We start from the raw sequence: 15,730 nt of genomic DNA, 5'->3' as shown, positions 1-15,730 counted from the left end.
CCATGATCTTTGGGCCCAGCCTCTTTCTCAAATCACAAGCCCTATGCTGCAGTGAGTGGTACTTATCACCAGCAGTACCTCAGCAGCACTGCGCGTGTTTAAGTCTAATGCAGGAGAATCAAGTCCCCTACCCATGAGAACTCAGGCAGGGCCTGAGCTTTGATTGTCACAACAGGAAGTGGCTTATTGGCCCGTGTACGCTTAATCAAGTTGGGCCCATGAGCATAATGAATGAACGCTAATACTTACGAGTGTATGTATGCATATTTGCACAATAATGGCAGTAACGCACATAGACGATGAGTGTGCCCTAAAAGTGAATGTTAATGCCACTGAAGGTGCTTGTGGGTTCTGGTTGGGTATGATGAAGCTTTCTATAAATTAAGGACATTTTGCTCATCCTCACAAACACAAAGGTTTATGTGTAGACTTGTGTATTTGTATGTCACTATAAGTGAGCTCTTACCGCACTCTTTCATGGGCTCATCGGACCAGTCTTTGCAGTCCTTCACAGCATCACACACCTTGCTGCTGTCTATGCACTCCCCATTCTTGCACCTGAACTTTGATGGTCCATCACATTTGGTTGCTGCAAATGAAGATTTAATGCAAACCAGTCAATTCTTTTCAGCTGATTCTAAAAAAAAATCTACTGTGAGGGGGCATGAAGGTAGCTTTATCTGGCATATGAGGTGTGGGCACAACACTGTAGAGACAAATCCAGAATTAAGAATGATCTTCAAGTTATCTTGCTGAAGCTAAAGTTGATGTACTTCAAAGAATTGATGTACTAAAAATAAATGAAGTCATGCTGTTTAGTGATCCTACAGGGCAATGCCTAGTGGGTAACACACTCATCTATGAACCAGAAGACCACAAACCCCACTTACTACCATTGTGTTCCTGACCAAGACATTTGACCCTTAGTTGCTGCAGGGGGACTGTCCCTGTCACTACTATTAAAAATGAATCAGGATAAGATTGTCTGAAACAAGCTGTAAATGTAAAGGAGTCTTTCATTGTTAACTCCATGAATTCTCTGTATTGTAATGCTAAATCTTCTGGACTTTAACAACAAGGTTAAAGTGCTTGGATCCTGTAGGTTGGTAAAAAGCATTCAAGCAGAGCTGATGAGAAGAATTAATATCAAGACACTGACCATTGACACAGCCAGCCTCATCACTGTAGTCTGGGCAGTCGTGGACCCGGTTGCACTGTTTTGTTCCGTGAATGCAGGACCCATCACCACACTGAAACTCATCGGGTCTACAGGTCAGCAGAGCTATGAGAGGACAAGACACACACACTTAAATACTGAAAAAACAATAAAACGTTTCAATGAATGTCATGCCCAATACTGAAAACACTCCCTCCTTTGAGCTTGTCCAACCAAAATATAAGTGTCCATCCCTCAGGATATAAGGCAGGATTGATGAGTGTGATGTGGCTCATAAGTGCTTTAGCAGAGACACAGTGACAGTTAACAAAAACAGTTATCATCTGAATCCCGAATAAAGCAGCATCCTTTACCACACAACCACACAACCTGCTGATTTCACATATAAACACATATGCATGTTTATATTGCTATTTTTTTTCATACAGATGAGTGGGAAGCAGATGAGTGAATAGCAGACAAAACTGAAAACAACTGCACTTATAGCCACTTCGGGACGGGTAAACACAATCAGATCAGATTGACAAGAATCTACAACAGAGTGATGGCATGTATACATAAGCACAGTATTATAGGGACGCAAAGAGAAACATACACTTTTTTATTTACAATTGAGCATGTGCCAGCACATTTAAAATACAAACTGAAAATGCATAAATATAAAACTATTCTTTGGCACCCAAACCCAAACAAATTATTAGCCAGTGCATGAATTCTTATCTTATCATAGTTCAGAATGATGCTATCAGGCATGTGAATATAATCTGTAAAAAGGTAATAATGATAAATGTATGTAATGGTAGCAGTTTCTGAACAGCAAAGACAAATGATTTTCAATATCTCATTTACAGGCAGGTCCCACTAATGCGCCACCCTAGGGACTCAGAATAAGGGACTAACACATTCTGAGGAGTATAATTGCCTTGTAACACACACACATACACACACACAGACACACACACACACACAGGAACACATACTGTGCAGGGGTGCACTACACGTTTTGGGTTCATGACCCTGACACACCTTTAAGCCCCTGAAACACCTTGTAAGTGACGTCAGGTGCATTAGACCGTGAGGTTGCACTTAAAACATGTATGATTGGGCTGTGCACTCCTGATATACAGATTAATCTTAAAGAACATAAATGTCACCATATTTGCAATTTAAAGTTAAAATTTCAAATGCAAATACGCATACAAACTGCTGATCTATGTTCTCAGATTTCTGAAGGTCTTTTCAAGTTCCCATGTCTTGGATACATGATGCAGATGGAGTTCACTGATGTTTGATCAATGTTCAGTCACACATTCTCATACACAGCTCTGAAGAACCCACTAACATCTACCCATCTAGCCTTCCATTCAAGAGTCCTTCAGAGCTGTAAGATGACATGGTGTTGCTAGGTAACCACAAGTATCATGTCACTGCAGTGATTCCACTGCTGGATCTAATCAATTAATGTCATCAAACAATATGCATGCACACAAATAAGCACAGCACTGATGAAAAGCAACACACAAAGATGCATGCATGCACACATATTTGAATATGAACATCCTTCTCATTACTCCCATTTCAGATATTCCTCTCCTTTATCGATAATACTTAGTCCAGCTTGGTTTAACATTAATGAAAATGAAACACAAATTTCACAATGAGCAATAAATTACAATAAACAAATGACAACTTACGACAGTTGGCCTCATCGGACTTGTCCTTGCAGTCTGCATCTCCATCACATTTCCAGTTGAGGTGGACACACTCTCCACTTCCACATTGGAACTCCCCGGCGGGACACCGTGGTTTCTGTGGCTCAGTGCGGCGACTGCAGCGCTCCATGGACTCGTCTGACTTGTCCTCACAGTCCGGGTCTCCATCACAGCTCCAAAGGGCTGGAATGCACTCAGAGTCGTTGCAGCGGAACTCGTGTGGGCCGCAGGTCGTGGCAGAAGTCAAGCATTTCACCTCGTCACTGCCATCACCGCAGTCATCGTCACCATCGCACACAAAGTTGGGAGCTATACACTTCCTGTTCCGGCATTGGAATTCTTTGGCTGGACATGCTTTAGCATCTGTATAGGAGAACAGGGAAAATGAGAGGAGACCATTTTCAAACATATGAAAACACTGCAAAATGTAACATATGCTAGTAAGGGTGGTAGTGGGTAACACACTTGCCTATGAACCAGAAGACCCGGGTTCAAATCCCCCTTACTACCATTTTGTCCCTGAGCAGGACACTTAACCCTAAGTTGCTCCAGGGAGACTGTCCCTGTAACTACTGGTTGTAAGTCGCTCTGGATAAGGGCGTCTGATAAATGCTGTAAATGTAAATATAGTTAATAGAATATTGGTGTTCATTTGAAACCACATTCCACAAACGTCTCAGGTCAATACTATTATGTTACACCCTATTTTCTAACCCTAACTACAAACGTTCACATTTTTTTTACTGTGATTTCCTTAGTAAATACAGATTCCAAGGCCAATATTTGTCACTAATCACAGATAAAACACAGATTTATACAGATGGCAGATATTGAGCTGTATTAGTACAGTCTTTCACAGTGGGCATGTCACATTAGTGTGAGTAGAAATGGCTGGATCAATCAACATACAACGTGCATGCAAGCAATGTGTAAATGCTATATCCATTCTGGAAATATCAGAACTATATCCATACTGGATATATAAGGTCAATAGTAAAAAAAACATGTACATGTGCGGTTAAAGCAAAGGACAAGATAAGTCATACCAGTGACCCCTAGGATAAGAATCATACTCTGACCATGCAGAAGACATTAAATGCTTTTAATGGGGTCCATGGAAATACAGGGCTCATTAACAATAGTGCTGTTATGATATAGAGCATTACATTGTCTTACATAATTTTTAACGTCTGTGAGTGTATGTGTACATGCACTTAAGTGTGCTCTGGTATTTATTCTAATTAAAAAAGAAAGTGTGACCAAGCATCACTTAACAAGACATTTATTGGAGCAGAGTTTGTGGAAAGAGCACTGTACCTCACAAAATGCTTTCGCCATCAAAATGGTGACATTATCAAATTGCTGTGCTGGACTCGAAAAAATCAATGTGATTTGTGTTCTTGGCGAAAAGGTCACACTTGCCCTTCACTGCACTTCACCATTCACAGCTTTATTTCCCCCCTGCACTTGACACAAATGGACTTCATCATAATAATGACCAATAGGATGCATGGCAAATTTTATTTCTACAGGGCTTGTTAGGACTGAGCATCTAACTGCATCATGCAAACAAATCAGATTTCCTGAGTGCTGCTGCTGTGCTGTTTGCTCCATTGGTGAATGACACACACTTACACACACACACATACACAAATAGTAAAACAATGCATCCTGACAAGAACAGTCATTGTGACATTTCTTGAGCAAATGAATGCGAAGTGACATCACCCATCAAAAGCAATATTAGGAGAGCATCAAGACAGGCTCCTGCTGTGTTACAACGAATGAATGAATTATTCGTTATTCTGTTTCACTTCAAATGCTATATGACAAAGGGGATGAAATACAATGCAGACCTAATTTCAACAAATCAAGTATTGATTGCTTAAGCAAATCAAATAGATTTAATTAAAAATCATAAATCTGCACCCAACCAATGGTGGTTAGTTAATGTGAGGCACAAATGAAATTTTAATACATAATCATGTTAAACATAAGTGAATTGTGAAATAAAAAGGAACCCAGTAGTCTGTCAGCCAAATTTAGAAAGTGTTAAGAATTTATTCTTACTTTAAGTTGTTAAAAGTGTCCTCTCAAGACTGTCTGGCTCTTAGATCTAATCTCTTCTGCTCTGAACCCAGACAGAATAGATAGATGGATGAGCAGTGGAGGAAAGAACACAAACAATGCCGTCCTCCACCTGTATCAGCTGACACAAGCCATTCATCCCTCTTTCCAGCCTGGGCAGGTGACAGACAGAGCAGCAGATTAAAATCACCATGAACTTTGGTAGCACTGTCCTCTGAAACACCTTTCAGAATAAATTGTGACACGAAACTGCTCGACATCCAAGAGTAACCAGAACTAAAGTAGAACCACTATTCTTGTCTTCTGAACCCTGTTATTTGTGCATACTGGCCAACAGGCCTCTCCAATCTGTTTCAAAAATATTTTTTATCGTTTTTATAAATGATCTTACTGTGATTATATTGTATGTGAAAAATTCAGAACGAAACATTAATTCATTCTTTCTCACGCTCTTGCTCTCTTTCATGCATTTCTAGTTCATCAGGTCACAGTTTTTAGAGCGTGATACTCTGAGACACTCTGGTTTGGATGGTGATTTGCTGGAACAGTACATCATGCTTTGCAGTTGGCATAAGGTGAGGCCTGCTTCCATTGCCAAGAGTGGAACACGGCCACTCGCTGCACATAACCTGGCTGCTTCCTAATGTCCAAAGCCTCTGCAATAATCAGGCAGCAGTTAGCGTCTCCCCCACAAGCCATGGGACTACATTTGACCCTGTCAGACAATGAGCTTTAAAATGAAACCAGAACAATAATTACATGTTCTTCCTCAACAACAGAAGGGCATGACTGCAGAATAATTATAACAAATTCCATAATCTATTAAAATATCTATTAAAAAAAATGCCTATATGAATGGAGACAGATAACTGCACATTTGATTCATGGTTTCCTGAACAAAGAAGCACGTGTACTTGTGGGAGAAGACAGCGGAGAGTGGCCTATAAACACCAAAACAGATCACATCTCAAACGACTGTTCTCGCCCTAAAGAAATAAGATGTCAGAAATGGCCGTGCTGTGATTTGGGAGCATTAGGCCCAGAAGTGGTGCATTTTCCCCATGGTACAAGCCATTGTGTGGAAACGGCGAGTTAATGGAGCATTCCATACACGCAACCATTACTGCTTAATATCATTATAAAACCAGGCATCAGAGAAGGCCCTCTCCCGGAGGGGGAACTCCCACTGTCAGAAAGCAAGGAGAATCCATGATGTATGGAGCCAGACATCTAAAACGTCAGCAACTCACCCAGACGGCTACAGAGTGGGGGTGTGCGGCTGCTGACATTCTTTCAAATTAAGAATCAATTAATATTTTGAGGCTCTTACTAGCTACATACAAAGATGAAATCAAACATTCTTGTCTAGTTAGCCCAGTTGCCCGGTTCTCTTAGCATTAGCCAACAACGTTGTCACTATACGGACGTCTGGCATTGCACACTTCTGGCTTGTGCTGTGACCGATATCTAGGCCATCATCCAGACACCGACGAGAGCTTAAACACAGTGCAACCAAAGAACAAAGTTAGACAAAATCAAATACAAAAGAAGCTCAGTTTAATGCCAAGGAGCTAATCAGTGTCCAATCCCCAACACCAAGTCTGTCCCCATTTTTGCATTATGCTTCCAGCCCACCTTGGAGGCTCAGTGAATGGAACATAATATTTAATGAACATTTGGAAAGTGTCATATATTCTCTATATATCTGTGTTCCACTTCCAATGTAATCAAAGTCAAATATAATTTGCCATCTTATTATTGAGTATATTGACTGAGTATAATTCTGCAAACTATAATGAAATATAGATTGACATCATGATTGCATTTAAATTTAGCATCCACAGTGATAATAATAAAAATAATAACAATTATTATTATTATGGCACTTTTCCCCCTGCAGCTGTACCTGCTTATTACACCAAACTAATATTTTTGGGGTTTTAAACTTGGCTTATTAGGTTTTAACATGCACAAATATTTCAAGGCAATAATGTTTTAATGAATTATAAAATTAACTCACAGTACCGAAAAAAGAAAAGAAAGAGTCCACACTATAATTTACATTTGTTCATTTAGATGAATCTGTAATCCAGAGCTACTGTAGGGACATAATACTAGTAAATGGAATTTGAACCTGTGACTTTGGACTGGCTGGCTGATGGGTGAGTTTGTCACCCACTGTTATGTTCCATTTTGAACCACAAGCCTTCCAAGTGTACGATGCCAAACATAGATAAAAACATGGCTGGCTGTAAGGACACTGGTGTTTTTCTGGCTAGCGATATAAGAATTAAAGTCCTCCTACTTATATAGACAAACAAACAAAAAAAGGTTTCATAGTTTTTACTGTTTATTAGTGTGCAACCCAATGATCAGAATCATGTTTATTGGACAAGAATGTTATAACAGACAAAACAGAGCAAACATTTTGAAACATTTTTTCCACCATGGCAGTATGAGGTATTTTAATGAAATGCAGGCAAGTATTAAATTCATTAGATATAAGTATATATAACCTATGCTTCAGTTTCATGTTTTTAATCAGCAGTGAGTTGCAATTTGAGTGTCGCCATGTAATGTGAGACAACTAAGAACTTTGAGTGAAGTGGGAGCTTGAGAAATCTGAACTTCTTACTTTGAACGGCAGCATTTCTGGAATACTGTTTAATACTAGTGGCCTCTGTACTTGTGCTAAACCATGAGAACAAACATTGCAGTGGCTTGGGTCAGCATTGGGGTAGGTTTAAACACCTAGGTTTCAGAAACTGTGTCAAGTAAATTTAGCATACAAGAGTTCGGACATTAATTCCTTGCTAGCTCTGGGCTGTTTACAGCAGGAGTGAACACATTTCCACACTCGGCAAAGTGCAGCAATCCATTTTCTCTGGATGCCTGATGAACCTGAGGGGAAGTTCAAATGGCAGCAGAGATGAAAGAGAAATATAAAAAAAAGCTGTGTGCGAGATAAGAATGTCCACAGACCACTCGTGGCATGAAACAAGAGTCTGTGCTCATGAATGCGCACATGCATAAATGCACACCACCCTCTCAAGCCCTTCTGCTTACAGACCCTGTGCTCACTTCTGTTTTCAGAGGCGAGTTATGTGATGCCCCAGAGGGACATTCCTGATCGTATCACAGGAAGGCCCAATTGCACAGCGTCAGATGGCAGGTGTTAATGAGAGACTGTTAGTTCGATTGGCTTGGTGGGAAAACGAGACCATCTGCAGCAATGAGTGCTGAACGCCTGTGGGTTTCAGTCATCAGAAAGCCTCTCTATCAACACATTCAGCTCACAGGGACCAGCCATTCTGATATTAACGAAAAAAAACTTCTTTCACATTATTTACAGTCGACGGGGCTAATTCCCAACTATGTCGGCTTTGTTTGCCCTTCGGAAAATTAATTCCACTATGGAGAATTGAGGGAAGAAACAGAGTGGAGGAAAGGTTTATCTCCTTAAAAAAATGATTCAATCCACGATTATATCTCTAACATCCATGTAGGCTAACAGTGTACAACTTAATCGCATGTTAATTTTATAGGTGTCATTTAACGTTGCATCACCCTAATAATACTGGCTGGTCGCTTTCGTTTTGCCCATTCCAGTACAATCAGATTAATAGGAAATTCAAATGCAGAATAATCGCTTCAATCCCTTTCACCAACACACCCCTGCAGGGAGCCTGTGCTTTGCCTCATTTATTCCAGCCGCCCTGTCTTCATGGGTTTTGGAGGATGTGCATGTGGTGATAGGAGCGTGGGAGTGCAGGGGAGAGAAACATTAGAGAAGGGAGAAAAATGTGTTTTCATACAACGTGAGAGGCGATTATGTCTAAAAACAGAGGTACATCAAGGTTAGGAGACCAGGAGCCCACCAGTGTACAACACCTCCATATTCTCTAATACATATTTATTATGATTATTGAGATTTCACCATTCATTGCAAAATCTCAGATATTGTTCTGCAGTATTTTTTTATTATTATTTGTTTACCCCAGCTGAATACATTAATCAGGCCCTGGTATAATTGTGCACATAGCTCTGCTTCATAAATAATAAAACTTAAAACATTGGTCATAATAATAATAATAAAAAAAAACGCATGAGCTGTCATATTCTTGTTTCTGCACATTCATTTTCATAATTTTTTATGTTATTAGGACTGTGCAAGTAATATCTAGTATAACAACTAGATATCTCAATTTTCCCTGAATATAAACAGCTATAATTCTGCAGGGTGCAAAAAACTTCGCCCTCAAATATTGAATGCTTGGAATTATGCACCACAGTGTTGCACAAGTCTACAAAAACAGTTGACAGAAGGAAATCATGTTAAGCCTGTAGAAAATTAAATTTAATCATTTAATGACACACAGCAGGACAGAGCTGTCCTTGATTAATTTATGAACAGAAAAGGTGAGCAAAGTTATGATCTGGAATTAAGTAATAGGATGTTAGGACTGATGCTTCTGCAAGGTATGTGAAGAAGAGGGTGTAGCCTGAAATAGGCATGTTACCTCTGTATACCTATAAATGCAAGTGTATTGTATGCTATGTGACCATCCCACAGTGTTATAAAAGCACATCTAAGAAATATCCTCATGTGTAACAGACATCTCATGTGCAAAAAGAGACACACTGTGTAGAGATGACAAAGTATTAATTACACGACTGTGTGTCCCAGGCTAACTGAGCGAACAAGGACATCTCCTCTTTCCAGATGAGTACCTGCAATCATTCACCTAGTCATAACCCTGAAAGAAATGCTTACCCTCGGTCTAATGAATGAACCAGTGCAAAAAAAAGTAGGTCAGATTGACATGAATGTGTGTACCCTTGTTTAACCCCAAGTGAGCATTACGTGGGTTGCCTGTGGCCAAGATACGTTAGCGTGGGCCGGATCCCTTGATGGCGATCCAGGTTTTTTAGTTATTTATTGGGTGGTTTTACAGCTTGGTGGGAAGGCTACTTTCTGGAAGATTTACTGCAAACTTTCTCCATTTGGCCTGTACTGAGCCAGCTGTCTGGAGACTGGTTAGCAGCCCCATAACTCTTTCCAGGCCGCTGCATATCAGCTGATTTCCAAACACGGCAAAATGTGCACAAAAGGCAGAAATCCCTGTGCTGGCTTGATGATTGATGCATTAGGCTACATTAGGCTATGATGCATTTCAATTTCCTTCCTCATAAGGAGCAGCGCAAAAGAATACTTTATTATCACGACTGCACATTCGGTTTATTTTCCGTGTGCATAAAGTGTGACTGCAATATGTGGAATTAAGTAATTACACAAATTCAGAAATAGTAATTCAAATATGAACTGGCAATATTATACGAAAAGGGGAATAGAGGAAATTAAGAGAAACCACTGTCTATTACAGATTCAGGAAAGAAAGCCAGCATTTCTATACCGATGTCCCAAAATCCACGACATAATTAATCTCTATTTGTGTGGTGCTTATTATTTGGTTATTTGGTTGAAGCAGCAATGCGTGTACATGTATCCCCCCATACACACAGATACACACACACGCACACACTGGGGATCTCTCTGGAGGCTGTTCTGCCTGTTTTCAGATAGAAGCTTTGGCTGTATAGAGCATGGTGAGCTGAGAACTTAAAAGCTCCACTGGGAGAGAGAGAGAAGGAATAGAGAAAATTCACTCCAATCTGGAAACTCGCCTTGAGCTATAGTGTGACAACACAATTAACCCTAATTATTACATAAATACTGAAGTGTTTAAATTGGAAAAGAAAACAAGAAAAGCAAAAAATAAAAAAGCAGAGTGTTTCCTGTCCTAAATCCAAACCAGAAAGACTAAAAGCATTTTAAACCTCATCTTGGGCCGGAAACAGTGCAATGCTGCAAAAAACCTTTCAAAGGGTTTGATACAACACTCTAGGCTGTGTGTTATGCTGTTTTCGTGGGGCTGGTTTTGCAGAAAGTGTGCAAACACAGTTGGCCACATCTGCATCCACACTGCATGAAAACTCAATGCACATTGTTAATTTCCACTTAATTACTACTGTCTAAACGCTGTGCAATGCATACCATTTTTCTGTTGCTTGTGTCTTGCTTATAGATGTGAGCCTGTCTTTCCTGTGTCTTTTATGCTATAGATTTTCACGCACAAAGTCATGCAAATGCTGGTCAATAACCCACTCATTGTACATGTTTTCAAAAGGACACAGTTCTAAAGTGCATATTCAGGTCACATATATTTTCAGATCCATGATTATGGATCAAAAGCCCATCCCTGCAGGTTATCAGAACCCCATAGGACAAATAACTCAACATCTCAACCAGCACAGGGCAAGAAATTGATTATCTTTGAGCATGCACTGAAACAGCTTTATTTTCCACTTGACTTCAGCGATATGTCTCAAAAGATATGAAATATGGGAAACATTGCAATCAATTCTGAGAAAGCAGAAAAAACTGCGTTTGGTAAATTTATTTGTCTTGTCATCGCCTCAGTTGTGGTCACCTGTGTTTGCCTGTATTGTCATGATCCGGTCCGGCAGGGGTTACTCTGGGTCCGGAGTTTCATGTTCGTCTCGTGTAATGTTCCCTGATCGTGTTCACCTGTGTATAATTATATAATTGTATAAAGCTATACTGTTCGTGTCTGTTCGCCATCGGGTCATTGTGTGGTGATCTTTCCCCTGTCCTGTGTATTATGTATTAAACCTGTCCTGTGACGTCGTGCGTATGCTTCCTCCTTCCTCGCCATGTCCAGCCAGCGTGACATGTATATTAGCTTGCCTCATGTGTCTTGCCATTGCCCTGTCTTTTGTGTACCTGCATAAGTGTTCCAGTTTTTGGTGGTTTGCATACTGGTTCTGTTTTTCACGTTTGAAAAATAAATGGCATTTTCAGAAGTGCTCAACCATTGATACTTGCCATTTTCAAGTCCACGTCACAGACTGGTCTTTGTCAGGTTCTCTCAGATCTTGACTCTTATCTGTTTGTCATAAACTTCAATGATCGCTCACTTGCTACTTAATATACCCCCTACAACCCCCCCACCTCCAGACAGGTGCCACTGTAATGAGACAAAGTACCTGTCAGTGCTATTAATGCAGCGGCTGCCCACGCTGAATGACAAAATTCTAAAGCAGAAGCGTGTATTTTAAAATGCATTCGCTGACATCAGAAGTGGTTAAATAAATGCAAAAGGGGAAAATGCACTTACTGCAAAGCGTAAGAACAAGTGTAATTCTGAGCAGGACTGTTTGCCGTGCGAGAAAGCGTGCTCCACGACAGCACACTCAAGATTAGTCTAAAACAATTAGCCGGAAACCTCTTCAAATGTCAGCATGTCACTGTACCGCACTGAGCACTGTGAACAACCTGTGAATAACAAAAACCACTGAGAGCTGGGGAGGACAACGAAGGACGTGTCTTCTCACTGTGACAAAAGGAAAAGTCTGGTGTAGCAATGGCGCCTACAGCTTCATTAAAAATGACTCCAAAACATGTCCTTTCACCTTAAGTCATACAGAGAGCATATTTTTGATGGATGGGCAGCAGGTGTCTGGAATTATTGATCAAACAAACAAGCAAATTGGTCATTAAACCACAAAAGGCCTTCTTTCTAAGGTCAATAATCAGTCTGAATGCACACAGGTCTTAGATGCAAATGGGGAAAAAGACTCACATACATGATTACAAAAGAACAAAAGCATTCACCCACACACACTTCAGTCATCTGTAGACATCAGCTAATTCTGAAGGCTGTCAGAGTTCTGATGCCTTACTGTCCTCAAGTAGAAAAAACCCATTGGATGCAACCCATTGTTTAGATGCAGCCTATTTCACATCATTATACACTAGGGTCTGGTAAAATGTCTTCAGAGGCTCTCACAATATTAAGAAACAGTCAGCTAGACTGTGTAATGTATAATTCACTGTACAAACTTGGTCAATTAGTAGCTGTAATTAAAGGTAAAAGCCCCTTCCATGCCATTCAGGGATGAGGACCTTGGTTTGTGTACTAGGGTAGTTGCCACTTTTTGAAAGGAAATTAGGTGCCATGCATGCATGTGTGTGTGTGTTTTAATGTAAAGGAGAGAGGGTTTGAGAGAGAGAGGGGCAAAATCAAGGGCATACTGTAATATTATCATATGTTCAATGCTCATGTTTACATGCATGTATGTTAGATTTATATGACAGTTTGTCACACACTATGTCATGCGCAAGGTGGACAATAATTCACTGTGGTGACTTTACTAGGCATCTTTTCAAAAGGCAGCACTCCTAAACTGCATATTCATGTCACATTAAGAGCCATATATTTTCAGCTCCATCGGCTTCACGTTCTAAATTATAGATGAAAAGCCCATCCCTGGATGTTATAAGAACCATATAGCAAAAATAACATAACCTTGCCATCAAGGGGCAAGAAATTGAGTTGTGATGTTAACAACTTTATTTGCTTCTTCACTAGATCTATAATATGGGGATAATTGTAATCAATTCCGAGAAAAAAAGAAGGACCTCTTATGAACCAAAAGGTCATAAGAGCTCAGCTTGAGTTCTAGGATCAGTCTTTCATTGGAAGGTAATGAAGTGTGGCACAGAAAGCACTCTTTTGTCTCAATTTGTCACCATTGTCGCACTATTATTTGGGCTTAAAGACTAGGCCACTAAGAGGGCACAAGATCTGGACAAATTAAGACTGCTGTGCTTCCAAAGGCTTTAAGCATGATGTCTCTGCCTAACGAAGGGTCCTCAGAGATACACTGACACCAGAGGCTGCAGTGTCACTCACATGAGACTGCGGTCCAGTCGGTTCATTGATTACACCCCAAGAGGTATAACAGAGCTGTGGCCAACAGAAAACTGAGTCAGGAGATGAGGGAAGAAGGAGTGAGAAAGATTTACACATGTATGCCAAAAGTGAAATGGAAAAAATCTTACTGTATTGCAGCAATCACATATAAAATCCTTAATGCTTGCTTGGTAAGTGTGAGATTTCTTTCAAATTTACTTTTGCACACAAACTAAAAATTGATCAAGTCTGATCAAGTAGGGTTGATTGGAAACCTGTAATGACAGTCTGTCCTGCTGTCCAGGGGTTACAAGTCAGAATAATTAGACACAATAAAAGCCTAAAAGCCTAAGCTCAAGAACTGTACAAAAAAGCTTCCAGTCAGACTGTCCAAGAGAATTAGAGGGGAGATTAGCCGTATATAATTAAAGAGGCATTAAGAATGAACAGCGCAGTTCAGGACCAAGGCCAGGCAATGTGTTGTTTCACAAGGGAATAAAGTTCCTTCAAATGGCCCGTCAGTTACCACACTGCCCAGAAGACAGATGAGCATCAGCTCTGTTACACAACAAGTTTGAACCCAACCACTCAACACAGTATGCCACCATAATTAAACACTAATGAAGAGCATCTTTACAGTGTAATGAGCCTCAGTTACACAATAATAAGCACAATCATGATGCTTTATGAGTCAACTATGCTACGCTATAAATCCTCTATACAATAATTAAAAATGGGCCTCATTAGCACCTTAATCAACACTACTACTTAATTAAAACTTTTTGATTATTTATCAGTTTCCTTATATTATTATTTGGCAAGATTTTTTTATTAATATATAAACAACATATCCTTCTTTCTGACATAGCCAATTGAAAATGACAAAATTCCAAAGCAGAAGCATGTATTTTAAAATGCATTCACATATTTGTGTCGATGAGTAAAGCAGTCAAGAATGCATCATTTTTCAGTTCATTCATTTACTTGACACTTGGGCTGTGGTGCATTCAAATGACCTCGAATACCCCCTCCACTGGAAGAAAATAGCTACAAGTTCACAATGTTGGTTTCCAGTCCCATTTGAACACAGAATTAAATTTGATCCCTTACAACCCATTTATGACTACTGCAGTGAAATTAAATGCATTGAGAAGTTGATCTACGCAGTTTTACAGTTGCATAATTAAGCAATGTTCTTTAATATTTTAGCCCTGGGGGCTACCATTTAATGCTGGGGTTTGTTAATCAGCCCTAACAATGATAAATATTAGCTGTGTAACTCAGTACTGTTGATTCTCCCCCTACTGTTAAAGTACAAATTATAGGCTGGATCATTATAAATAAAATAAAATACAAAAAACATCATTTGCAGTATTTGATTAATATTGATCTGCAGTATATGAATGTAATCCTTCCAGGCAGTGCAACAAATAGTTTTCATTGTGTTACCAGAAAGCAATTCAGTTTTAAAAATCTGTTGACAGCTCAAGGCCTTAAAAGGGCAAATGTCACCTTAACTCAGCAGGTCAGCAGTTGAAATGGACACATTTATGATATAAACCCAAATCAATGGAGTATAAATCTGGCGCTGAGCTTGTACATGTGTGTGAAAGTGTGTGAGAGAGAAAGAGAGAGTGACAGATATCTTTACAGATAAACTGTAGAAGCTGACCTACTTAAGTACTCCCAAAAATGCCTACAACACTGGAATCTAAGGGAAAACATGATCAAGTACATGTAGCTGTAGTCTTTGAATATTCTTCACGTCATCAGATGCCTGTTTGGCAGCTACAAATAAATAAGTATGCTAAATATTTTTTTTGTTATGTCTTAATTTTGAGGAATAGTTCTCAATTTGGTCCAATATTCTCTGGGTCGTCAGTGTTTTATACTGCTGAACACAATCACAAATGCATTTGAAACTGTGTATCTATGTCCACTCTGCAGCCCACCTCCTCCCAAAATCTCACCGGCAC

General features: G+C 39.8%; 1 protein-coding gene across 6 annotated transcripts in view; it reads right to left on the bottom strand.

Annotated features, from left to right (window-relative positions):
- Positions 1–15,730, bottom strand: part of lrp8 (low density lipoprotein receptor-related protein 8, apolipoprotein e receptor) — a 115,534-nt gene that overhangs the window by 31,387 nt on the left and 68,417 nt on the right. For all 6 annotated transcript variants that reach the window (XM_029000976.1, XM_029000979.1, XM_029000978.1 and 3 more), the window contains exons 5-7: positions 2,872–3,252; positions 1,160–1,282; positions 467–589 (exon numbers count right to left, since the gene is read on the bottom strand). In XM_029000976.1, the coding sequence (XP_028856809.1) occupies positions 467–589; positions 1,160–1,282; positions 2,872–3,252 (627 nt within the window). The remainder of the gene's footprint in view (positions 1–466; positions 590–1,159; positions 1,283–2,871; positions 3,253–15,730) is intronic.

This window comes from Denticeps clupeoides, chromosome 13 (assembly GCF_900700375.1).
Source record: "Denticeps clupeoides chromosome 13, fDenClu1.1, whole genome shotgun sequence".
NCBI lineage: Eukaryota > Metazoa > Chordata > Actinopteri > Clupeiformes > Denticipitidae > Denticeps > Denticeps clupeoides.
The sequence above is the reverse complement of the archived record's forward strand: the minus strand, read 5'-3'. Positions and strand labels throughout refer to the sequence as shown.